General features: G+C 43.4%; 1 protein-coding gene across 1 annotated transcript in view; it reads left to right on the top strand.

Moving 5' to 3' along the window:
• The first annotated feature begins 513 nt into the window (after positions 1-513).
• RNF150 (ring finger protein 150) overlaps positions 514-27,215 on the top strand; it is a 268,182-nt gene continuing 241,480 nt past the window's right edge. Inside the window, exon 1 of the mRNA XM_061142396.1 lies at positions 514-1,064. Within this exon, the coding sequence (XP_060998379.1) occupies positions 578-1,064 (487 nt within the window). The 5' untranslated portion in view covers positions 514-577. The remainder of the gene's footprint in view (positions 1,065-27,215) is intronic.

Raw genomic sequence — 27,215 nt, 5'->3', positions numbered from 1 at the left:
GGGCGCCGCCAGCGAGGAGCCGAGTGCCCGCAGCCCGAGGGAGCCGGCGCGCAGCGCTGGCGGCCGCCGCGCCCGCAGCCGGACCCGCTCGCCCCAGCGCTCGGCGACGGCGACCCGGACACCTCGCCGGCACCCCGGGCTCCGAGCAGCCGCGCCCGTCCCCGCCCGTGCTGCAGGGCGCCGGGCCGCCACCCCGCACGCTCCCGGGCCCCCTGCCATCCCTATGCCAGAAGGAGAAGCCGGGCGAAGGAGCAGGACGCTCGGCAGCCGGACTCCGCCGCAAACCCCGAGCGCCCCCTCCGCCCGCGCCCCTCCTGCGCCCGCGAAGCGAGATGCAACCGCCACGCTCCGGCTGAAAGGGGAAGGGGCCGGCGCCATCCGCTCGCTCCGAATCCTGTCTCCGCGGCGGCTGCGCGTCCCGGCCGCGGCCCCCCGGGCCCGGGAGTGAGCAGGACCAGGAGCAGGAGGAGGAGGAGGACAGCGACGAGCGGCCGGCCCGGGGTTGGCCGGGGCTGGGGAGGAGGGACGGCGCGGTGGGGAGCGCGCGGGGGCGGGGAGGGGGCCCCGGCGGATAAAGATGGCAATGTCTCTCATCCAAGCGTGCCGCAGCCTGGCGCTCTCAACATGGCTGCTTTCCTTTTGTTTCGTGCATCTGGTCTGCCTGGACTTCACCGTGGCCGAGAAAGAGGAATGGTACACCGCCTTCGTGAACATCACCTACGCCGAGCCCGCGCCGGATTCCGGGGCCGGGGCGGCGGGCGGCGGCGCCCCCGCCGAGCTGCACTCGGAGAAGACCGAGTGCGGGCGCTACGGGGAGCACTCGCCCAAGCAGGACGCCCGCGGGGAGGTGGTCATGGCCAGCTCGGCCCACGACCGTCTGGCCTGCGACCCCAACACCAAGTTCGCCGCCCCGGCCCACGGCAAGAACTGGATAGCCCTCATCCCCAAGGGCAACTGCACCTACAGGGATAAGATCCGGAACGCGTTCCTGCAGAACGCCTCCGCCGTGGTCATCTTCAACGTGGGCTCCAACACCAACGAGACCATCACCATGCCCCACGCAGGTAAGCGGGCGCGGGGCGGGGGCGGGGAGCCCCGGGAGGCTAGAGGCGCCGAGAAGGATCCAGCGCCTGCCTCCTCGCTCCTTTCTGGGAAGTCTGTGCTTTGCTAAAGACGCGTCTCTGTTGCCTGGACCTACTAAGTTTCGCTCTGCGTCACTTCGTGGGATTTGCAAAGAAGAGAGGACTCACTGCCTCGGGGGGACCAGGGAGTGCGTTCCACTTAACACAGGGCCACTCGGACAGGGGTCGGCCGAGGGGGCCTAACTTTTCCGAGGAGGATCTGGAAGGTGGGGGTTGAGGGGGGAGGAGGGGGCGGGCAGGGCTCGGATGTTGCTCTGGGCTGGTGACTGGCCTCGCATCTGTTTGGGACCCGGAGATCTGATCTTGTATGTGTGCATCAGGTATACTCCTGATGCCGGCGTTTCGGTATCAGGAGGGAGGTAGGGTTACTGATGCTGGCGCTCGCCACCGCCAACTTGCTCAAGTCGGGTTTCAGGGTTTCAGCTTTTCGTGGGAGATTAAGAGTCCACCCTCCACCCCCCGCCACCCGCTGGGTTGACGCACGTCATAAATAATGCTGAAAATCCTGTGCTCTGCCAAGCTGTCATCCGGACAGGCTGACAGGCGGGCACGGTGGTAAATGATCAACAATCCTTCACAAGCCAACAAGAGCATAGTGGGCATAAAGTTATGCCTGCTTTTCCAGTATTGCATTATCCGTGCCCCACTGCCTGGAAGGTTAAGTGTGCTGAAGGTTTCCTTTAGGATGAAAAAGGAGATTTCAGGGTAGAAATAATAACGGTTTTCGTAAAGATCGGGGTGCCCAGACTAGAAATCCATGACTGCCCTAAAACTCACTGTTTCTCCGTGTGCCTGACATAACAGTGCTTCCTTGGTAGGAACAGCAAAGTCCTCTCCAGGTTTGTGAGCAAAGGCAGCTCATTTTAGCAGCTTGGCCTCCTTGAGTTCAGGAGGTTCTGTGCGCCCCTAGAACCTTGACCCCGCTTTGCCAGAAGCTGAGTTTGAGGCCGTGGCGCCGGGGAGGGAGTAGGAGGGAGTGGAGTGGAGATGCCACTGCGTCTGCGTTTTCTTACTGGAGTCACCGGATCAAAGACGTTATTAAAACCTGGCTTTTAAAGAAATTAAACAGTTATGCCTCTGAAATGGAGTAGCAGGCTTTGGCCACATTGGGGAAGGGGTGCATTCTTTGGTGACAAGTTTTCATTCCCAGAGCTCCTGTCACCTATTAGGAAAATATACAGTGGGTTTGCCCCTGGTGGTCACCATCAGCTGTTACAGACAAGGAACTTGTCAACTCTGCTGCAAACAGGTGGGCTAACTCAGGGTCAAAAATAATGCAACGCATGAATGAATGAAGGGGAGGAAGGGGCAGTTAACTTCTTTAAAAAAAAAGTTAATATAGAGCATTGAGGACCATTTAATATACTTTCTTGAGCTCAACAGTTTTGTAGGTGAAAAAGATTGTACTCTGACCTTGAATCATGGGAGCCCTGTGTAAACTTTATGATAGTTGAGGATTTGGAGGACTGTGGAAGAGCATTTTAAATCATGTAAAGATTTTTAGAAACATATTTAATATCTAAACTTCAACGGGAAGAGCATGATGGAGTGGTTTTTGTTTTTGTTCTTTACTCCAAGAAGATTGTTAGTCGACTTTGCAGGATTCTTTAAATATGTCTCTTTTTTTGCATGTGCATGAAATCAGATTCTTCAGCTTCCATCGCAAAGTTGAGGCATCATTTGTTTCTGTCTAAAAAGAACTGCCAACACACTGGATCAATTAATGGCTCATCTGTTTTTATAGGAAGCAGTAAGCGGATTTTCCACACAAATGATGCTTGACTAAGATGTAGTGGGAATAAATAAGGGTCTTGGTAATAGTTTGAAATTTACACGAAAAAATGTCAAGGAAATTCTCTATTAACTGTTCTGTTTCCAAAAATGCATTAACATTATCACTGCTAATAGCCATGAGGATTCCATATTATCATTTGATGTATTGCCACATTAGGAGACTGGATTCACTTTAGTCAGCAATTGCATTGATGGCTGCTAAAGTCTCATTATAAGGAGATCTATGACCTGGTATCTTGGCGAACCTTTCACTTCTAACTTCTTCCGCCTGAATCTGAACCGGTGCCAGCACTGCTCTGGCTGTCAGTGTGTTACACTTAGCTTGAGGCCCTGAAGGCTTTACTTTTTCTAGTTGAATTCAGAATTCTACTCAGTTGTATCTTAGGAGACGTATCTTAGGTGTACATTTTAGATCAAATATTCTTATTTTTGTGAACATGGGATGCAATATACCAGAGGTTCCTTACATTCATGAACTTTTTGCTTCCGTCTCCAAAAAGTGAACATCAGCCTTTACATTTAAAAAAAATTCTCACCTCTCCTCCAGATCCTTTATTTTCAGCAGTGATCGCTTTCAGGTGAAAGTCTGAATTTACTGTTCTGCAACCCATCATGTAATATCTATGAGTTTGGGGTGATGTGACACCAACACCCCCACTGTCTTGAAATTCAGTTAAATGGAAATCATTTCCCCTTCCCCTTTCCATAGAGCCTTTCTTTCTGATTTTTCTTTACTGGCTTAGGATTTTGGGTTTCTGACACTTCTGCAGTTATGGTTTTCTCATTCGCAAAGACTCAGATTCTCCTGGGATAGATTAGCAGCTTTAGTTTGTAATCAGTTTTCAAAAATCTCTTTAAAATATTACTACTTCCTTGAGAGAGTGTTTATGTATCCCAGAATTCACTCTATATATATATTAAAAATAGGGGTATAGTTGCTTTACAATGTTGTATTTGTTTCTGCTATACAACAAAGTGAATCAGCCACAAGAGGACATATCTCCACTCCCTCTTGAGCCTCCCCCTACCCTCGTGTGCCCCCCTTCTAGGTCATCACAGAGCACTAAGCCGAGCTCCCTGTGCTACACCGCAGGCTCTTACTAGCTATTTATTTCACACAGGGTAGAGTACATGTGTCAATCCTGCTCTCCCAATTCATTCTTCCTCCTCACCCCTGTGGCCCACTTAATGGCTTTTACTCTATGGGCAGAGTTGTAGAACACTCACTGCTGCTGCTGCTGCTAAGTCACTTCAGTCGTGTCCGACTCTGTGCGACCCCATAGACGGCAGCCCACCAGGCTCCGCCGTCCCTGGGATTCTCCAGGCAAGAGCACTGGAGTGGGTTGCCATTGGCTTCTCCAGTGCATGCAAGTGAAAAGTGAAAGTGAAGAGGCTCAGTCGTGTCCGACTCTTAGCGACCCCATGGACTGCAGCCTACCAGGCTCCTCTGTCCATGGGATCCTCCAGGCAAGAGCACCGGAGCGGGTTGCCATTGCCTTCTCTGAGAACCCTCACAGCTGATTGCAAAAGGAAACCTCACGTCCATTGGCTTTTACTTTTCATTACTCTCTAGTCCCCCAGTCCTACTTAACTACTAATTTCCTTTCTGTCTCCATGTGCCTATTCTGGACATTTGATATGAATGGAATCAAGTAACACAGTTTTCCTATAACTGACGTCTTTCGCTTAGCTTGATGTTTTCAAAATCTCTCAGTGCTGTGGCGTGTGTTAGTACTACACTGGTTTTTGTTGCCAAATAACATTTCTTTGTATGTATGTACCACATTTTAAGAAGTCATCAAATAATGGACGCTTAGCTTCTTTCTACTTTTTGGTTATTATGCATAATGCTGCTGTGAACATTCATGTAGACATTGGTGTGTGGACATTTCTTTCGGGTGCATATCCAGGAGTGAAGCCTCTGGGTCATATGGCAACTGTATGGTTTAAACTTTGGAGGAGCTGTAAGGTTCTTTTCCAAAGAAACACCGTCTCATGTTTCCCCCCCACAGTGTAGGAGCTTTCCAGTTGCTGTCCATCCTCAGCAGCGCTTGTCCTTCTCTGATTTTGGCCATCCTGGTGGCTGTGAAGGACTGTCTTCATTGCCATTTTCCTTTGCACGTCCCCGATGACTAGCAGTTACTTTTTTGTATGTGTGTTCAGTTACTCAGTCACGTCTGACTCTTTGTGACCCCACGGACTGTAGCCCACCAGGCTCCTCCGTCTGTGAGATTTTCCAGGCAAGAATACTGGAGTGGGTTGCCATTTCCTCCTCCAGAGGCTCTTCCTGACCAAAGTTTGAACCTCCGGCTCCTCCAGTTCCTGCATTGGCAGGTGGATTCTTTACCGCTGAACCACCTGGGAAGCCCCGAAGTTACTTTTTAACATCATCTTAATTCTCTCTGGTGGCTCAGCGGTAAAGAATCTGCCTACGATATTGTAGCAGGAGGTGTGAGTTTGATCCCTGGGTTGGAAAGATCTCCTGGAGGAGGAAATGGCAACCCACTCCAGTACTCTTGTCTGGAAAATCTCATGGACAGAGGAGAGCCTGGCAACAGTCCATGGGCTTGCAAAGAGTCAGACACGACTTAGAAACTAAGCAATTTTTTCTCTATTTTTCATTTTGCTCCCTTCCCCCTTGCTCACCATTATTTGTTTTTTTCAGCTCAACCATGTTTTGTCTTAAAGAAGAAAGGAGGTTAGTAGATAAAAAGACATCTACCTCTTTCAGTTGGAAAGGGAAAAAAAGCCCATGGACCCGAGACTCCTTATGCCCCCTCTCAAAGAATATGAGGAACTGCATCTGTTGTGCTTTAGAGCTTCTCCCCAGGTTTCCTTTGTGAGAGAGCAATAGGAGGGCTTGAGTGAAAAGCTGTGTAGGAATGCAGGCTCCATCAGAGAGCTCCAGAACTACACTGCCAGATACCGGAAAAGGCAGCCAGGCCCAAATGATGTCCTTGGAGCTGCTCAGATGCCTGTGAAACTTGAAGTATACTCTGAGGGAAGTGGTATCAGCAATTTCGAGAGGCTGTGTTGAGTGAGAGTCACTCAGTCGTGTCTGACTCTTTGTGACCCCATGAACTGTTAGCCCACCAGGCTCCTCCGTCCATGGGATTCTCCAGGCAAGAATACTGGAGTGGTTTGCCATTTCCTTCTCCAGAGGATCTTCCCAACCCGGGGTTCAAACCCAGGTCTCCTACACTGTAGGCAGATTCTTTACCATCTGAGCTAGCAGGGACGCCCAGAGGCTCTTTTGGGAAGTGGTAAGTTAGGAATGCAGAGTCTCACCAGCCCCTTGAGTTTGTCTCCTGGCTCTGCTATTTTCTCACTGTGGATCTTTGAGCAAGTTAACCTCTCAAGAGCTCAGTTTCCTCATTTGTGAAGTGGGGGAGCCTCAGGTGGTGCTTATGGAAATTAAATGAATGCACAGGTGTACAGTGCTTATGTGTGTAGCTGGCACGGAGCTGTCAATACCTGCACCCTCATAGGCATTGTGAACAGTGACAGGAACCACTACGTGGGTTCCCAGGCCCCCAGGGGCTCACAGTGGCCCTGGCAGCCTTAGTAAAGAGCTCTTTATTCACCCTCTTCTGCTTTAGATGTCAGAGCTTCTTGCCAATTTCTCTTTGTGGTTTCTATGACTTGAGACCGGTGCCCCAGCTCCCGTTGATGGTGGGTAAACATTTGAGAATTTTCCTCCTGTAATTGTGCTTTCTCGTGACTTAAACTGAAGCCTCATCAGAGAAATATGAGATGTATCTTTGTATGGTTTGTATATATTTATATGGTGAACATTGGTATATCCGTAAGTGTGTGGAGGCGGTGAGTGTCTGAGTTACAATGTTGGAGAAGTCATGCATTTTCTTTTTAACTTTTTTGGAAGAGTGTGTTTGCTATGTTTTTGTCTTTTGCTGGTACACAGTTAAAGGGAAAGGAGAAAACTAAGCATCCAGTCATCTAGGAAGAACTGTTGAGAGACTGGGTCCTTAGTAATAACCTAGAGATGGAGGGAGGGAGGAGATGGTTGCAGAAACCATCCAAACCATCCAAAACCTCAGCCGTTGGCGAGGAGGAGCCCAGAGTGGGGTGTATCTCATGTATTCTAGGGCCTTCTCCAAGGTTGGAGGAAAAAATGTAGGAGATTTATTGAGGCTCTTTCCTGTGTAGGTGGGTGCTAAGATTTTAATGTGTGGGTCCATGCTACATTTACTGTAAGTGTGGAAGCCTTCCTTCTCAGCCTCTGTAAAGTAATTAGCTGCTTGAATTTATTGCAGAACTCTTTATTTTTAGGATATCTTTGTGTCGTTTTGTTTTGCATTTTCCTTTAAGTAAGACGTTTACCCCTCTCCAGCATATGGTATCCCTCTCTCTGGGTAGTAATAATACTGCCTGTGTGCTGCTTACTCTGGGTCAGGCATATTGTAAGCACTTGTGTATCAGTTCATTTAATTCTCACAATCACGCTGAGCTATAGGTACTGTTCTTAGCTGTCTTCTACCGATCAGGAAACTGAGGTTTAGACAGAGGAAGTGACTTGATCATGCAGGTAGTAAGTGATGGAGCCAGGCTTTTACAAACCTGAGCAGTCTGTCTCCTGAGGCGGTGCTTGTAGCTGCTGCTCAAACCCTACAAACTAGCTGTGGTCAGTGGTAACTTCATAGTGGAGACAGGAAGTGACCTAAAGCTGATTCTCATTTCTGAATACTTCAGCACAGCTATCAACCCAATACACATGGCCTTGCAGACTGCATTTTTGTGACAGGAGAGATGGGATTTTGTGTTGGGGCTGCCCTCCTCCAGAGCAACCTCTGATTAACCATTTGGCTTTGATCTGTCACTTTCAATCCAGGGCCTCAGATTTCTCACTTATAAATAGAGAAGTTTGGATTAGTTGCGTGTCAAGAGCTATTTGAACACCACAATTTATTCCTTATACATTAAAAAAAACCAGGATACTTTTACTAAAAATCACATTTCTGACTTCTCATGAAATCTGATGATGGGGCGCCATGTCTGGGCAGCGAAGTGACTGGCCGTTTGGATGAACAGTATGCCCGTTATCTGGTCCAAGGCCCCATCACTGTGGATGTCCTGGCTCTGGGCCTGCCCTGCTCCTGTGTGCCCCACGCCTCAGCCCTCAGGCTTATGTACTTGGAGCCTCAGCTTTATGGAGATAGACTCGGATTAGTGAGGTGAAGTTATAGAACGCATACTTGGTTAAGCAAAGGAGAAAAAGCAGTTTAGAAAGTTAGAACTATTGAGAGATGGCAGAGGTTTTCTTGGGAGGTGGAACCTTCTCTTGCCTTCAGGTGGGAACTGAACACAGGATTTATGCCTAGAGTTCCGATGGGGGATGACCGAAGGGTTTTCCCAAGCCTGAGAGCCCCTGATGCCCTATCATTTCTATATTTAAACTTCTTAACAGCCTCAGTTTCCATTTCATTTCCCTCTTAAGCTACATATGGAAAAGTTACCATTTATCCCTAGTCTTAATCTCCCAGGCCAAAACAATCTCACCCGTCCTACTTAGTATTTGTGTTTTTATTTGGTGCTCAGCTGTACTTCTTCACCTGTCTCTCTGCTGGCAGGTGGATATCCAATAACCAGAAATTCCAGACTCTGTTATTAAAAGCCATAGTTTAGTGTCAGTGTTAAATAACATTATTGGCAATGTAACTTAATATGGTCTGGGCATTTCAAGAAACTGTATGGTTTGTTTACTCACTTCAGATCATAGAAATCTGTATCTGGGGGTTTGGAAGAAATCCTGCCTTTACCTTTTAATCTTTAGTAAGAATCCTGTCCTCATCTCTCCTGATGCCTCTATTCTTAAAAATCCCCTGGCTTCTCAAAACGGAAGGAATTTTATGACTGTGAAATCTGGAAAGGTTCATAAAGAGCCTAGCACTTTATAACTCATTCTTCTAGCTTTTTAGAAAGGAATGATTATGCTTCTGATGCAATGCAAATTTGTTTAGAAACCAGTCTCAGCTTTTGAAAAAGAAGCCCTTGACCATAATTGTTGGATTTTTGGACATGAAACTTAGTATATAAAGAACTTAATATTTTGATAGCCCCTGAAAGTCTTCAGTTTATCCTCAGGAGAGATACTTCACTTTGTATATACTCAAAGGAGGACCTTCACTTACTACCGAGTGACTGAAATGATGCTGGAATTCTGTGTATTTTATCATGTAAATTGAGTTGCTAAATTTGAATTAATCTGAATAGAATTTGACTTTCATTTTATGTCAGCTCTGGAGGGTTTTGTTGGTAATATAAAACTAGAGAAATAAAACTGCCTGTGCTGTGTGATTGTTCTTCCACTAAGCTGCAATAACAGTGGTTCTATTAAGTGGAAACATTGTCTATAGATGTACTATAATCTTTTATTTTAAACTTGGAGAGGTTAATCACTTGGCAGTTTAACTCATGATAGGATAAGTATGGTTTATAGATTGAAATAAAAATATTAATGATTATGATTTGATCTAGTTATTTTATTTTTCTATAGGAGAGGAAAATTAAATTTCTTTTACTGCCTCAAAAGCATTGTTTATGAATTTTATTTCTACCGGTATCATTTTTTAAAAAGTCTTATCTATTCCATGATATAGCAGTATTTAGAAAATCATTTTCAGTAGAAATAAGAATCATTTGCCATAAAATTAGAGCTTATATATTGGATTGTTAGGCTTTTCTGTATTTGATGTAGGAACATCTTTTCCCACGTCTCCTGTGTCTCCTACATTGCTGGTGGATTCTTTACCTTCTGAGCCATCAGGGAAATCCCATATTTCATGATAGAGATTTGAAAAAGAAGTATTTTTGCATTAAATGTGTGGCTAATTCATGTCCAGGCAAAACTATATAATGAGCACATATATTAGGTGAGATCCAGGAAATACTGTCTTTCTTAACCAATTCAGCCTGGTATCTCTCCATCATAACTTTTTTTTTTAACACACACAATCTGCCAGTAAGCACTATTGAAAAGGCGGATTTGAGATTTTTTCGAGGTCTTGTCAGTGTACAAATGCCTTTTTTCTCCTATAAGTATTTTCCCTGATCCTCATTTTCTTCAGAAGATAGTCATCTGACCATTCTGTAGCCATGAACTGATTATACCTACATGTAATTCCAAGTGACCCAAAGAATGGTGGAAAAGAAAAGATGTTTTCCCCACTCTTTAGGAAAGTGTTTTCTCCTTTATTTGCCAAGGTGCATGAAATGTTCTTCCTCCCAGATGAGCAGGACTGGCTGCCTCTCTAAGGCCCCTTCTCCATGACCTCATCACTAAGGCACTCCCTAGTTGCTCTATTTGGAATGGCAGCATCCCTCCCCCTCTCCCCCCAGCACACACTGCTCTTCTCCTTGCTTCATTTTACTTAACCTTAGCATGTCTCTTCCCACCAGAATGTAAGGGCCACAAAAAGGAGGGCTTTTAGACCCTTTTTGCTCATGGGAAAGTTCCAAAGCCTAGAGTGGTCCCTGGTGCCTGGAAAGTGTTCAGTAAATCTTAAGGTCTGTTAAATAAGACTGGAAAGATGGACTCTCTTTGCATGCCACTCTCATTTCATGAAAAATATTCTATGACACTAAAATTTTTTTTCTTAGCTTTTAACTTGTATAAATGAGTTCAGGGAGATTCCAATTTGAGTCTCCTGTTAAAATGATTGAGTCATCTTGTAGAATATGACATGAAGTGGGTGCCCGGTTCATGCCCTTCATCTCAGGAGAAAAAAGATATACCAGTAACAAGCAAAATGATTAGGGTACACAAAAATGTTGGAATCAAATACAATTCTGTGCACATGTTTATTGTCCTGTAGCTTTAATATCCATGTGTATATGTATATAATTTAAAATGAAAGACATATGCCTTGTAGAAAATTTTGGAAATATAGGATATTTAAAAAGAAAGAAAGATAACCATCAATAACTCAACTGCTCACTGAAATCTAGTGTTTTTTTCACTTTGTGGTTACATATTTACTTTTACTAAACTGGGAATATATTACCCGTGTTTTTATAGCTTTTTTAAATTTAAAGGTACATGTTGAAACTTCCTTGATGTTTCCGCTTTTCCCCTACCTAGACAATGCTGCTGTAGACATCTTTATGTGCCTAAAAATGGGTACATATTCATGATTACATTCTTAGGTCAAGTGCCTGAATATGGCACTAGGAAGTCAAAGGCTATTCATGTGCAGACATAGAGCAGTTTTTTTTTTTAAGCCTGTCTAGTGATGTCTTCAGTTACATGCTCACTCCCTAGAGTGGCTCTCCTTTGAAGACGAAAGAGTATCTGTCAGTGGAATCTGTCAGAAGGAGCATTGGTGCTATTGCAAGACCCTGGCACAGCTTTCTGCATCACTTTGCTCCAAGCTGGACTAGTTTGACAGTCTGGGCAGAACACAGAAGGTGGAGAATTAAAAGAGGAGTAAAGCCTCAGTGATAGAATCATCAGGACTGCAGTTGGTGACACCCCCACTGTTTCCTTCCATTCTTCCATGTCTTGGGGCTGGTAAGTGCAAATTGAACAGGGTATTAGGAAACGGGTTTCAGTTGTGGTTCTGCCTCAAATTGGCTTTACCGTTGGCAAGTCACTTCCCACCTCTGGGTCTCGTTCTCTTTCATTTGAAAGTGATAAGCAGGAGGGTCCCAGAGGGGAACTTAGTTTAGATCAGTGCTTCTCCATCCTGGCCACACATTAGAGTCTTCTGGGAAGTTTAAAAATGACAGACTCGCAGTTCCCACCTTCGGAGATTCTGATGTAATTTGTCTGGTGGTGGGAGGGGACTCTCCAGATGATTCTGATGGGCCGCCAGGGTTGACAGCCACCACACTGGGTGAATCTAGAGCTTTCCTCAGGTTCTCCTATCCCATGGTTCTGTATGTATTTAAAGAAACAGTGCTTTTTCCTTTGACCATATAAAATCCTACATGAAAGGACTTTTAAAATTTACTAATTGCCACCATGGAAGTTCCTTAGAAAACTAAAAATAAAGCTGCCGTATGATGCAGCAATCCCACACCTGGGCATGTATCCAGAGAAAACCATAATTTGAAAAGTTACAGTGCACCCCAGTGTTCATTGCAGCACTGTTCACAGTAGCCAAAACATGCAAGGAACCTAAGAATCCATCAACAAATGAGTGGACAAAGAAGATGTGGAATATTACTTAGCCATAAAAAGGAGGGAAATAATGTCATTTGCAACAATATGGATAGATTTAGAAACTATCATACTAAGTTGTGAAATAAGTCAGACAAAGAAAGACAAATACCATATGATATCACTTATATGTGGAGTCTAAAAAAATGATACAAATGGGCTTATTTACATAACAGATACAGGCTCACAGACATAGAAAACAAACTTATGGTTACCAAAGGGGAAAGGTGGGGAGGGGTGATAAATTAGGATGTTGAATTAACATATGAACACTGGTGGCTCAGTGGTGAAGAATCTGCCTGCCTGTGCAGGACACCCGCGAGACATGGGTTCCATCCCTAGGTCAGTAAGATCTCCTGGAGGAGGAAATGGCAGCCCCCTCAGTATTCTTGCCTGAAAAATCCCATGGACAGAGGAGGCTGGTGGGCTACAGTCCTTGAGATTGCAAAGAGTCGGACACAACTGAACGACTGAGCACACAGCTGCTATATGTAAAAGATAATAAACAAGAACCTACTGTATAGCACAGGGAACTCTATATTCTGTAATAACCTATATGGGAAAAGAGTCTAGGAAAGAATAAAGATATGTATGTGTATAACTGGATCATTTTGCTGCACATCTGACACTAACACAACGTTGTAAATCAACTATATTCCAAAATAAAATAATTTCTTGAAATAACTACGTACAGTTACATATCACCTCAAGACATGATTTAGTGACTCACTAAATATCAGAATTTGGAGAGCAGCACAAAGACAAACAAATGGCAAACTTGGCAAGTATGCAAACTTCTTTAACACAGTCAAAGAGTATAATAATGAATCAGAAATTATTAAACATTTTAATTGAGTTGGGTGATATTTTGCTGATGTGCTAAAAGTTCATTATCTTGCTTGTAGGCCTCTGGCCGAAGAGATAACAATACCATGGTATTTTCCCCAAGTAGGGAGGACTAGAGTTTGCTCATCAAAGTTTGGTGGGTAGTATAGGGTGATGGTGAAAAAGGTGATTCTGGTACCCAACTGACCTGAATCATTTGCCTGCGAGACATAAAGCAACATATGGCTCAAGATGGAAGTTTGATGTCACTGAGCTGGTTAGAGTGAGGTTGCACCATTCTAAAACGAGCACAGTGGTAGAGGAGCCGCCAAGACTCTGTGGTCGTGTTGGGCAGAGAGAGCCCAGAAACACAGGAGCCACGTGACTTAACCTAAGCCTCACCCTGTGAAGTGAGCCTCACGTGTCCCCATCAGAGCTGCTGTGAACTCTTACACTGCATGATGCAGCAGAGGGGCAGCTCTGAGCATTGGATACATGTACAGTCTACTTATGTTTCAAAAGAAACATATTCAGAATCAGACTACATCTTACCACCTTGATTACCACCCTCCGAGTCCCGGTCATCATCATCTCTGCTTGAACTGCTGTGTCACCTCCAGCCCCTGTCTAGCTCCCATTCCCACTCCGGCAAGCTTGCCCCAACCTCAGGGCCTTTGGGACCCTCTTTCCCCCACCAACTTTTGGACAGAATTATTATCCACACAGCAGGCGTCTCTTTATGCATTTGAAGTGTGTGAGAATGACTCCCAAACAGGAATGTCTGGTGCACATTTATCCGTTTCCCCCTTATTTAATCAACTCCTTTTGAAAAATTCAGTTTGCTCTTTTGCCACCTGTACTCTGAGGAAAGCAGCTTCCTACAGAGTACAATGATAAAATCATGGAGTTTTATTACTCACATGGGCACGGAGAGTTGCCAGTCACCACTCTCAACTTTTGCATCTTTCTCCCAGATGTGTACCCGACTCACCCCTCCATAGCAGTCCTGACTGCTCAGTCGCCCTTTCATCAGTTTTCCCTGGCCATATTTAAAAAAACTGAATCTGCTCCTCACTCTCTTGCCTTATCCTCCCTTATTTTTCTTCCTAGCTCTCTATCACTGCTTGAAATTATTATATTATTTCTTTCAATTATTTACTTGATGACTGTCACTCCTATGAAAATATAAGCTCCGCAACGGCAAGGTTCTTGTCTTATCAACAGCTGTGTTCCTAGAGCCTGGCACATAAAAGGCATCTAGTAAATATCTATTGAAAGCATGCATGGATAAGTGAGTGTAAAATATGAACCCGTCCACAGTTCTCAGGTGCATTGCTCACTTAGGAGACGAAGTAATGACTTTATGTTCCACACTCTTCATTTGTCTTATGTTGAAGGCAAGGTTTAATTTGAGGGATTGCACACTTCATTTCTTCTCTTGTGCATAGCAGAGTGATTCTTGTCTTAGCCAGACCTGTGCTGAGGAATTCATCTGCTGTCTAACCTGAACTTGATCCTTGAGAGTCATTATGCCCTGAGAGCTCTTCCTGTTACCCTGCCAGTTTTTCTAAGACCTGGATGCCTTCTCCCCCCATTCCTGTAAGCAAAATACATCTCTGTTCTGAGGAACTTTGCTTTGGAGATTCTGCAAAATGAGATTTTTAAAGATAGTGGATTAGAAATGTCAGCTTGAGAGTCAGCTGTTATCAAACACAGAAGTCTGAGAGAATACCTGGAGACAGTGCCACCTGATGTTTTTACCGGAAGATGAACATCTGGTAGACTTGATACTTCAGGGGACCTGAGTATTAGTAGGAAGGGAATCTTAGAGGTTGATTGTAAACCCTACCTGTATAGTTTATGATGCATCTATCTCTGTAAATAGGAAATAACCAGTGAGATATGAGAAGTTGTGGCCTTTTGGGCAATGAGAGAACCAGGAGAGAAAGTTCAAGTTTTCTCTGAAATCAGGATAACAAGCATCAGTTAAAGCAATTGTTTATTGAAGCAGTTGACAGTTGCTGTAGAATGAATTTAATCTCTTGTGTATTGGCATACTTTACTTTTTAGCTCTGAAACAATGAAATGATACTATCTTTATCAGTTTGACTTTACTTCTACAAAAAAATACATATCCTTACTTTATTCTTTCTTCCTTTCCTAAATGCAGTGATTATGTCCACCTCACTGAGATTAATTCTGTTACCTGCTGTCTCTCCTGTTAGATTGAGCTTCCTGGGGGAAGGTGCTGTGTGCACCCAGCCCTTTCCTCTGGGAACTAGCTCCAGTGTCCTGAATGATTCCCGTCTGCAGTAATATTAGCTAATTGTTCTGCTTAATCATGGATGCCACTTGGTGGGAGGTACCTGGAGTTTCGACCAAATGTTTAAGGGAAATAATCAACATCTCTAAGGCTCACCTTGCAGCAAACACTAGACCTATGAGTGAGAAGTCAATTTCCTTCTCACAGGGCCACTCTCAGTAAAGACATGAAGTGATGCTTTATTACAGTCCAAAGTCTTGCAGGTGAAAAACTCATTAGTCTCCTCTATGTTCTTGACCTCTCTGACTGTCTTGAAAAACCATTCACCTAATTAAAACTTGATCCTTTCAAATTAGAAAGCCCTACTCTCTTTGGTAAGCCTAAATGACTCGTAATTTGACTTACTGCTGTCTGAAACGCATCAGCGTTCTTTTCTATTGAGGTACTATATTAAGTATATCTGAGCGTCTTACTCATAAAAAGGCTTTTGTGTTTCATTAACTTAGTCAGAGTGTGAAAAATGCATAACATTGTAGGGAAGACGAGAACAAGCCATTTTCTTTAGTGAAGCTAATTAGAATTCATTTTGAACCAGAGCATAACCATGAGCCTGCTCACTATTTTTATATTTAGCCTTTGAAAAGGTGGCACCTAATTACTACAGTACAGTTTGTGCATTCCAGAATAAGTGATATTTTGGCGTTAAAGTGAAATTTCTGAGGAGGTTAAGATATTGGAAGAGCATAGGCTGTCACCAATGTGTTAAAATAATTGTGGTTCATTGACTCGTGCAAATATTATTCTGCTTTGTTTCCTGTTTGCAGTTTCTCATGTTTACCATGAGAGCAATTTAAATAAGAAAACAGAAAAACAGCTCAAACTTTGGCCCTTGACTGATTTTTGGTAACTGGGATGGGGCATAATTTTTAAAAGGAATAATAGCCCCCAAATAGGCCACTACCTTTCTGGTGACCCCAGTGTTGCTAAAAAAGATGTGTTGTCACCCAGGTTGACTGGGGCGAGTGGCAGGGGTCCACTGTCATAGAGCATTCATCCCACTGTCCTGGGCTTCTCGATGAGTCTCAGCCCAGATTCCATTTCTTTTTTCAGAGGAATGGGCATTTCTGGTGAAGCAGACACTGCCCTTCTGGAGCTAGCGGGCAGTTTGAATAAGATTATCTCAACACCAAGTAGTAATGATACCAAACAGGGCCCTCGGGGGCTCCTGGGCACAAAGCCTTTCTGTGTTCCGCATTTCTTTAATTATAGGAAATAGCCTTCATTTATCCTCCATGACCTTCTCTGAGTTCCAATGTGCAGATTCAAGCTGTTGCTAATTAGGGAAGGGAAAGGATGCAAGACAAGAGAGAAACAAATACTCAAGAGAAACAATCCTAGAGCCTTGAGGCAAGGTCCTGGTTCCCCAGAAAAGGATGCATGCAACATCTTTGAGATATTCTGTAGATACTAAAACCCCCTCCAGGTGGGAGAAATTCAGGATTAACAATGGTGTGCTGCCCACAAGCTTGTAGACCCCAGACCAGTTGGACCTGAAGGTTAATGATGCTGACTCCTGCTTACCTCACCACCAACCCATCAGAAGAATGTCCAGGAGCTGATCACACCCTCTTTGAACCATTGCTATAAAACTTCTCACTGTCTTCTCCAAGTGGGGATACAGTTTTTCAAGGCATGAGCCTGTTCTGTCCTGCTTTGCCTGGCAAAGAGATAAAGTTTCTCTTTCCTCCAAAACTCTGTCTCTATATTTCTATTTGGCACCTGTGTACAGAGAGCCAATATTTTGGCAACAGCAAGCCATCCATAAGTGTCCAGTGCTGGCCATTTTTTTTTAATATGCTACAGGCTGAGAAGAGCTCGAGATAGGAGAAAAACCCGAGATCACCCAAAACTTGTTAAGTTGCCAAGGTCACACGGCAGCCAGGTTCAAGTGCAAGTGAATATGACCTGACCCTCTGCACCTGCTGGCGCGTTGGAGTCTAGCAACTCAGTTCTGGACGTCAGACCAGGCCTCGGGGTTCATGAGCTTAGGGCCAGATAGAAGCCCTGACATCAGTTCTCAGGGAGCAAGGCCTGTGGAGCTCTGACAGAAGCCCTGAGAGATGACTGGCTAGTAGCTAGGGAGCGTCCAGCAGCCTGTGTGTGAGGGGCATGTGTCTGTTCCAAGCAGCCACTGAGCTCCATCTCCCCCAAGCCATCTCTTCTCCTACCGTGGGAGACCGCTGAGGAGAATTCTCTCCCGTTTTGAATAAACCAAGATACCCTTTCTGCAAGTCACCTCTTCTGGTTCCAGGCATATATGTTAAATTCATCACCTTCTTCATTGGAAAGTGTTGGTTGCACAGTTGTGTCTGATTCTTTGTGACCCCATGGACTGTAGCCTGTCAGGCTCCTTTGTCCTTGGAATTCTCTAGGCAAGAATACTGGAGTGGGTTGCCATTTCCTTCTCCAGGGATCTTCTCAACCCAGGGATCAAACCCAGGTCTCCTGCATTGCCGGCAGGTTCTTTTCCATTCTGAGCCGTGTTTGGTCTTTTTGAGGAGCTCAGCAGATCTTTGCTGGATTGAATACATACTATAAAGAAGAGAATCAACACTAGTTCTGAATACACAAGGCTCTAGGCACTGAATTAGGTGTCTTTCGTACTTCACTCCTTTCATACACCCCGTGAGTTGGAAACTTGCCCAGAGTCACAGATGGACAGAAGCAAAGCTGATATTTTAATTCAGATCTATATCACTTTCAACTATCTTGGGAAATGTGTAGGATTTCTTTTACTTTTCATTAATTTTTACATGTGTGTGCTTTTTCTTTTATAAGGGGGGGAATGAAAAGAAATTTCTTTAAGATAATCTGTCTGAAAACAGTTTCCCATAAACATTAGATAACTTAATAATTTGCCATTCATATTAAATTGTGTATTTGCAGCAATGCAGTTCTTCCATTATATAAGAAATATTTATTATAGACATACAAGGTACAAACTGGCTTCCCAGGTGGTGTTAGCAGTAAAGAACCCACCTGCCAAGGCAGGAGGTATAAGAGACATGGGGTTCAATCCCTGGGTCAGGAGGATCCTTTGGAGAAGAGCATCAGCCCACTCTGGTGTTCTTGCCTGGAGAATTCCATGGACAGAGGAGCCTGGCGGGCTACAGTCCATGGTGTCTCAGAGTTGGACATGACTGAAGTGACTAAGCAAACACACTCGCAAAGTACTAACTACTGTGGATTTAATCCATAAGCCAAACCCTGTGCCCTCTGAACATGGTAATGCCTTTGGTTAGTCACTGTCTGAATATTTTGGCTTAAAGAATAGTTTCAGTTCTCAGAGTGCCTTACTCCCATTAGTTTAAAATGCTGATTGTTCTTAGGAATTGAGTCAGGCTCCTGTCTACGAATGCTATTGAAGTAAAAGGGTCTATGCAGATTTCTACCACTACATGTTACTCTGAGTTTTATAAATAAATCATTTCCTTTACATTTATCTTATTGTGATTTTCCTAAATTTGTAATTATTATGAATATTTGCCAGGCAATACAAATCCCATTTACCTGAAAGATATTTTAAGGCCAAAATAAAAGAATAAGCCTGTTATTGTCACTGAGGGAATTTTAAAATTGTATGTGTGTACATGCACATATAATACATAGTTGAGGATTTTAATTGGTCTTCGAAGATGCCTGATTCTCATAGTCCCAGAGCAGTTTTGCTTGTTCATTAAATTGCTACTCCCTTGATCTTAAATAAGATTTTCTTTAATTGTGTTCGTGATTTCTCATGCTCAGTATTTCATTCATCTATTTTTAGTGTTTCCTTTGGTTGCTTATTTTAACATTAAGTCCTAGTATTTTCACTTGTATGATTCTTATAAGTAAATATTCCTTAAATTTTTTTTCTTAACAACATACACTGTTTTACCCAAATCTCCCCAGGCAAGCTGACCAAAAAGGCCCTTACGATGTAAGCTTATGTCTGCCTGTAGGCCAATGAATTTTTAATTTTTTTCTCTCTGGATGATCAGAATTACCTTGATATTATTTTTTTAATTAACCATAAAATGAAAACACACATTTTCTGAAAGATTTTAGAGATCATCAAGTTTAATTATTTTACTTTATTGATTGAAAAGTATAAGTTAATTACTTTATCAGTGAAAAACACAAAGCTCCAAGAGTTCATGGCCTTACAGAAACCACACAGCAGGTAGTAAGTATAGTTGGGATGTTACCTCTGAAAGATAGAAGGATCACTTCCTCAGGATCAGAATTCTCAACCATGGCACTCTTGGTGGTTTTGGCCCAATAATTCTTTGTTGTCCTATGGCTGTAAGTGTGTTGAGATACATGTGAAGCATTTAGTGTAGAACCTGGCACATGGTAAGTGCTAAAGGAATCATTATGAAAATGTTGGAACTTCCCTGCTGGTCCAGTGCTTAAGACTCTTGTGCTTCCAATGCAGGGATGTAGAAGTCAAGGGTTCGATCCCTGGCTGGGAACTAAGACCCCACATGCAAGTGGTCAGATAATTAATTAGAAAAACACACACAAATAAAGAAATAAAAAGTAAGCAATATTTAAAAAAATATGACTCTTAGGTATTGACATTGCATAGTACATAATTCAAGAACCCCTGTGTAGCTGACAGTGGAGACACATGGTGTTTATTGAAATAGGAAAAGCATTAAACTAGAAAAAGATTTTGTAAGAAAACAATGAAAAAACATGTCGGTACCCACAAAGGTCTGTATATAAGAATTAGCCCAGCTGGAGGAATCATGAAGTCTGTCTACCCCAATAGTTGTAAGCAAGTGTATTTCTCACATCCAGAGCAGGCGCGAGCCAAAAGCATTGCAGAAATGGGAGCTATATTTGGAGAGAGTGTTTCACACCATTCTTCCCTGAATGATAGGCTAAAGGAAGAACTGCAGCAACATCCCTGTGAGAGGGGAGCTTCTGAGACTCTCAGAAGGGGAGGGAGAGCTGGAGCAAGTGAACACAGTGTGAACCACGCTGACTGTAATAGGCAGTGACATTGACATGCTGGGATTTGTTGAAAGACAACCAGAGGGTCTGAAAGAACTGGCAAACTCTGTACCTTTGCCTCAGCCTGGAATAATGACATTTTAATGATTCAACAAAAGAAAAAATAGATCTATCTAGCTCCCATTTGAATGGATGAATTAATAGCTTCCTAAAATGGTTTGATTTTTTTTTTTCTTCTAGTTTTCTTGGAAACTCTGCTTATACGGGCAGGAGGGTAGTACACCATACAGATAAGATCTCCGTTTCACCGAGTCCATATGGCTTGGGGGCGTGGTCAGATGATGGTGGAGCAGACTTCAGGACCACTTGCATATATCATCATCACCTGAGTAGCTTTAGTACAAAAGGAACATAACGTCTGTCAAGAATTTCCTGTGGGCCATGCATTGTACTCATCTGTTATGTCATTTATAGATTGGCTGCAGTGGGTTAGTGATTAGAACCAGATTGGAACTCAGATCTCTGCTCTGCCTCATAATTGCTTTGCCACCCAGGACAAGTTAACCAAGCGTCCTGCTTCAGTTTCCTCTGCTGTAAAATGGGAATAATGGGACCTATTTCATGAGACTCTTGTGAGAATAATGGGATAATATATGTAAAGTATTTATACATATGGTAAATGCTATAAAGGCATTTTATAATGAGCATTTTATAATTTGATAATGCTAATAGGAAAGCAAAGTAATAATGTGGTGCTAGAATTCATACCTATTTTAATCAAAAGTCTATGCTTTTTATCTCTATAACATAGTGCTTCTGATGCTAACTAATTCTTAGTGTGATCTGTACAGCATAATGATATTAATGAGGTCACCCTTAATTTCTAGAACAATAAGTGCTAAGGTATGTAAAATACCTATTTTTCATTACACTTACATTCACCCACAATTTAGACATTGGCTATAGACTCTGTTAATCTTTGATATATCTAGGTGAAATAATAAACATTAAAAGATTATGTTCTTGGATTATACTTAATACATTTGTCTGTATTTGATGTAGTACTTTGCTTGATTTCATTTATTCTTGTAATTGTACTGCATAGACAGAAAAGATACTATTTATCAGTGCATAGGTAGAGCTAGAAATTTGAGTCCTACCCAAGGCAGGACTGAAAATCACAGCTCTTAATTCAAGAGTGTTTTTCCTGTGTTTACATATTTACCTAGCAGTTGTTAAGATTAGGCACCTACTATGTGCAGATGTACCATCTGAGCCACCAGGAAGTCCGCTTTACTTCTGTGCAGATGCATTAAATGCAGAGAGCAAGATACTACTTTTTTTTCCTAAAGCAGGTTACCATCTGGCAAACAAGAAGGCATCCTCTATGCGTGATATTATTAGAATGAACAGAGCGCTGTAGGAACACCCAGGAATGGTTAAGTGGGCCTGGAGATTTGAAGAAGGCTTGTTAGAGGAGGTGACATTTTAAAGTAATCAAAGTTGTGAGGAAAGGAGCAGATGTGAGCACTTTAAGCAGAGGAAGCCATTTATTTAATTGTTGAAAGAAGGTGAGTGGGCCTGAGTGACAAGCAGGTGGCTTGTTTGGTGAGATGAGATCAAAAAATAGGTTGAGACTCAGGGAAGGACACTAGGAAGTTGGACATTCTTCTGTCGGTGATAGGAAGCCGTGAAAGGTTTTAAGCAAACATTTTCAGAGCTCTGTTTGAGAAAATCTTCCTTCTACCTGCATGAGGAGTGTGTGTAGGAGACACTGGTTTTAGAGAGTGTTAGCTATGAAGCTGATCACAATAGTCCAGAAATTTCAGAAATAATTTTGAGAAACTGATGTCTGAATGAGGATGGACTTAAAAAAGGACAGTTTTGGATGGGTGATTGGTGAATGATATTATAAAAAGGAAAACAAGAAAAAGAAGTTTAAAAGTGAATTTAGTGTTGAGCCCTGATGCTGGGAAACATTGAGGAGTAGGGGACGACAGAGGATGAGATGGTTGGATGGCATCACCGACTCAATGGACATGGGTTTGGGTGAACTCCGGGAGTTGGTGATGGACAGGGAGGCCTGGCGTGCTGAGGTTCATGGGGTCGCAAAGAGTCAGACATGACTGAGTGACTGAACTGAACTGAATGTTGTATTTGAGATCTGGAGGCTGGGCACATGGATGTTGCCACTGATGTAGCCCTGAGGGTTGAATTTTGGATGGGACTAGCACTGGAGGAGGTGTTAGGGGAGGACAGACCAGGGGGCAGTTGGGGCAGCATTTGGGGGGTTGGTCATGGAAAGGAACTTCTTGATTAGAATAAAGCCAAATTAACTAAAATTATGGAAACCTACAAATGAGAGAATTTCAGTAAAGAGGTACATTGTACCAGATATTGTCAAGAGGCTGAGGCTGTTGTCTTTGATGTGTGATGATGCACTTGGACCAGAAGATTTCAGAGTTCCATCCATTTAACATTCTGAACCTAAAATTGGGAGTTTTCCCTAGATTCTCCCAAGGGCAAAGTATAATTTTAGGTAAATTGGCCAATCTAGAGAAACCCTTTAACTTGCAAAACCATTACTAGAAGCATTTCCCCATATATGGGTATGAATTTGGTACTACCGTTTCTAATCCTGGCATTTAAATCTCCAGAAAGAAAGGTGTTAATGGTTGATTATATAGAATATGTGGAATTCAGAAGACTCTAAATTTAACTTCTAAACAGTAGACATACAGGGTTGGGATTATTAAAATGAAGGCAGTGCAGAGTCATCATATTAGTATTTGGATGCCATATCATGATGGGGATAAATAAGTCTGGAGAGGTATAAGAATGTGTGTGTGTCTGTGTGTGTGTGAGAGAGAGAGAGGAGGGAAGGAAAGGGAGAGAGAGAGAGAAAATAGATCACTATGATTGTGCTGGCAGTGCCTAGGTTTCTATTTGGGTCTTACTAGAATGATTTCAACTTAGACATCCTTTCCAAACTCACAAAGATATAAGCTCATGCTGTAGAATCTTCACCATTTGAATGATCATTGTTAAGGCTGTCACAAATCCTGGCATTTCAGCAACTGTTCCTTTTTTTCTTTGCAAAAAGAGGTTGACAATTTGGGGTCCTCTTGCGTCTGCAGCCAGTCTGCCTTTGGGACGTTGAGTAGCCTTCATATTTCTGTCACTGTGCAGAGTATCATTTGTTGACAGCTTCAGAGAGGGGAAAGCCATGCTTTCTCAAGCTGGAACACACCATTCTTAATAGATAAAGAGATGTAGAGGCAAAAATCTAGTTATTGGAACTTTGCAGGCTTTTAATTAACTCTCCCCTCTCCTTTTGGAGAAGGAAATGGCAACCCACTCCAGTATTCTTGCCTGGAAAATCCCATGGACACAGAAGCCTGGTGACCTGCGGTCCATGGGGTCCCAAAAGAGTCAGACATGACTGAGCGGCTCAATAACAACCCCTATCCTTAAAGAACAGAAACATTTCCTAGCTCTTCTGCTGCCCAGTTGCCACTTGGTTTTGATTGCCATTAGCTTGGTTGGAGATGATTCAAAACAGAAGACAGAGGTTTCTGCACTCAGAATTTTGCAGGGTGGATGATGTTGGTGTTAATAGGTGGGAAAATGGCTCTTTGGGTTATGCTTGCAAATTGTGTAATAAGGATGAGCTGCTCTTTTTTTTTTTTTTTGTATCTTTACTGGTGACCTCTGACCTGAATTGCCCTATCTCTGTTCCCTCTGTGTTTTAAGTAGCAGATGCCAACATTCTCCACTGGATTCAGAAGTGAGCCAAGTGGGTGATGTGTACAAGTCAAGAAAACTTGACCTTCACTCCTTTCCTCTGATGCCCCCCAACCTCATCACCTCTTGTTTCCCTCTATAACCCCTGATCAGAACAAACACCCCATCTCCATCCAGCATGTCTCTGTTGTGGTGTAACCTTGTTCATTTACTACAGGTTTGTTCAGAATGTCTCCCACCTTCAATGTTACTGCCTTATCCTTTGCATGTGTGTGTGCTCAGCTGTGAAGTCATGTCCGACTCTTTGCAACGCCATGGACTGTAGCCCACCAGGCTCCTCTGTCCATGGGATTCTCCAGGCAAAAATACTGGAGTGGGTTGCCATTTCCTCCTCTAGGGGATCTTCCTGACCTGCGGATCGAAGTCACATCTGCTTCATTGGCAGGCAGGTTCTTTACCATTGAGCCACCTGGGAAGCCCCTGCCTTATCCTTTCATAAAAGTTAATTAGACCTTTGTGTTTGGAATTTTATAGAAAGGGAATCATTCTACTGCCTGAAATAAAAGAACCTCATATCTAAAACTTTCACACTTGTGTTTCTGAGATTTCCTATAAATGGATCAATTTAGTTATATTTTCACCTGTCTCATTAACCTTTTATATTGTTTTTCTAATTGCACTTAAAAAATACATTTAGGAGGTTACGTAGCCCTTCTAAAAGTGAAACAGAAGGAGATACTATTAAAATTCACTGCACATAATATGGATAGCCATTATTTTGCAAAACTTGTGTTTTATTACAAATCCACCTGTGTGTATGAAAGGTTACAGTGGATTTAAAAGCCAAGGTCTTAGATAATACCCTAGTGACTCATCATGGTTTTCCTCTATAAAAATGCCTGCCACGTCCAACCTTATGACCCTGTGTAATGTCCACAGAGCAAGCTGATGCCTGCTGCCGCCAAGAGGTTTGGTAATAGAAGCTCGCACAGAAAGGCTTCTAGGTAAAGGAAACTTTTCCCAACTCGGAGGCTAGTCTTTCCTGAACGGAAGCCAGGAAGCTGTCTAACACTCTCCTCTACTGAGCAAAAGTGTGTGGTTTTCATCAGTGGCAGAAGGCAGTGTGTTCATGCTGGAGAAGCATCTCTAGCAATTTTATCTCCTATGAAGGAGCCAATGCGGGGGACTCCCCTGGTGGTCCAGTGGCTAAGACTCTGAGCTCCCAGTGCAAGGGGCCCGGGTTCCATCCCTGGTCAGGAACTAGATCCCATGTGCCACAAGTAAAAAAAGATGTCACATGCCATAACTGAGACCTAGTGTGGCCAAATAAATAAAAATAAATGTATTTTAAAGGAAATGGAATCCAGAATCTCTGGAGCCCTCTGAGTACCATTGGTGGAACCTGGAGTCCAGGAGAAAGGCTCTGTGCTTTCATCTCCAAACCAGAGGAACATTCAGATAAAGGTTATGTCATTGGTGTCTTCATCCTGAAAGCATCTGGGAAAATGGAAATGAATGAGCCTATGATAGAGAACCAGGGGACAAGAAGGAAGAGCTTGTCGACTGGAATCCAGGACCCGTCTGGTCTCTCCAGGCTGTGTTTTTAGTAATACCTTGTAAAGAAGTACTGTTGTAACACTAGAACCACACTCTTAATTATCCACAGTTTTTATTTCTACCTTTGTTATTCTGTTTGCTGAAGATCACTGCTTAGTAAACAGTCTACAGTTCACTGCATGGTCTGCGATCAGTTTCTCCACCATGGCTTTGTAAATGCAAAAGTTGAAAGGGCCTTCCTCATGGATTATCGGCAGGTTTACCTGTTGTTGCCTCCCTGGGTTGATGTCCTGCTGAGCCGGAGAAGCTGGCCCATTGCAGAGGTTTCTGGATCATGTCTGTAAACACTGTTATTTAGGTAGGAATTTCCCAGTGCCAGGGTCAATCATCCATTTCACCCTGACTAGGAAGATGGCAACCCTCCAGGTGCTCCCTGGTGTTGTTGGGGAAGGTAGGGGTGGCTATATGGCTGAGTATCTGTGCTGAAAGCTGAAATTTTTATTGTCATTGGTGTTCAGTTACTCAGTCGTGTCCAACTCTTTGTGACCCCGCAGACTTTCAGCACACCAGGCTTCTCTGTCTTTTGCCATCTCCTGGAGTTTGCTCAGACTGATGTCCATTGACTTAGTGATGCTCCTGGAGTTTGCTCAAACTCATGTCCATTGAGTCGGTGATGCCGTCCAACCATCTCATCCTCTGTCATCCCCTTCTCTTGCCCTCAGTCTTTCCCAGCATCAGGGTCTTTTCCAGTGAGTCAGCTCTTCGCATCAGGTGGCCAATGTATTGGAGCTTCAGCTTCAGCATCAGTCCTTCCAATGAATATTCGGGGTTGATTTCCTTTAGGATTGACTGGTTTAATCTCTTGAGTCTTCTCCAGCACCACATGTTTATGGCCTTCAAGAAAAGAAAGGATCAGGGAGCAGGTATCTGATGTACAAGTTACTGCTTTTTCTTCTGGTTCTGAGACATTCTGTGTCTTTTGGCCATTCTAGGTTTTTTGAGGAGGGTCAACTATGCAGTGAAATTCTAGCCAATATTTTTTCTTCTTATTGACAGTATTCTTACAGTTAACAGTATGGGTAGAGAAATGACTTGACGACTAAAATGTCATTTTGTTTACACACGTTCAATGGATATTCCTGAAAGCTTACCATAAATAAATCAATGTTGCTCGCTTGCATCCTGATGACTCCCAGCTTACCTGCTGAGACCAGACAATATCATCAGTGGACCAGGTTCAGTAATATGGTGTTGACTGTGTGTTATATTGGATCCTTTTGCAACAGGAAGGTCCAAGCCCCCTAATGCCATTAGTTCAGTTCAGTTGCTCAGTTGTGTCCAACTCTTTGTGACCCCATGAACCATAGCACACCAGGCCTCCCTGTCCATCACCAACTGCCGGAGTCTACCCAAACCCATGTCCATTGAGTTGGTGATGCCATCCAACCATCTCATCCTCTGTTGTCCTCCTTCTCCTCCTGCCCTCAATCTTTCCCAGCATCAGGGTCTTTTCAAATGAGTCAGCTCTTCTAATCAGGTGGCCAAAGTATTGGAGTTTCAGCTTCAACATCAGTCCTTCCAGTGAACACCCAGGACTGATTTCCTTTAGGATGGACTGGTTGGATCTCCTCACAGTCCAAGGGACTCTCAAGAGTCTTGTCCAACACCACAATTCAAAAGCATCAATTCTTCAGTGCTCAGCTTTCTTTAT

Source organism: Dama dama, chromosome 5 (assembly GCF_033118175.1).
Source record: "Dama dama isolate Ldn47 chromosome 5, ASM3311817v1, whole genome shotgun sequence".
Lineage (NCBI taxonomy): Eukaryota > Metazoa > Chordata > Mammalia > Artiodactyla > Cervidae > Dama > Dama dama.
This window is presented reverse-complemented; position numbering and strand designations above follow the sequence as displayed.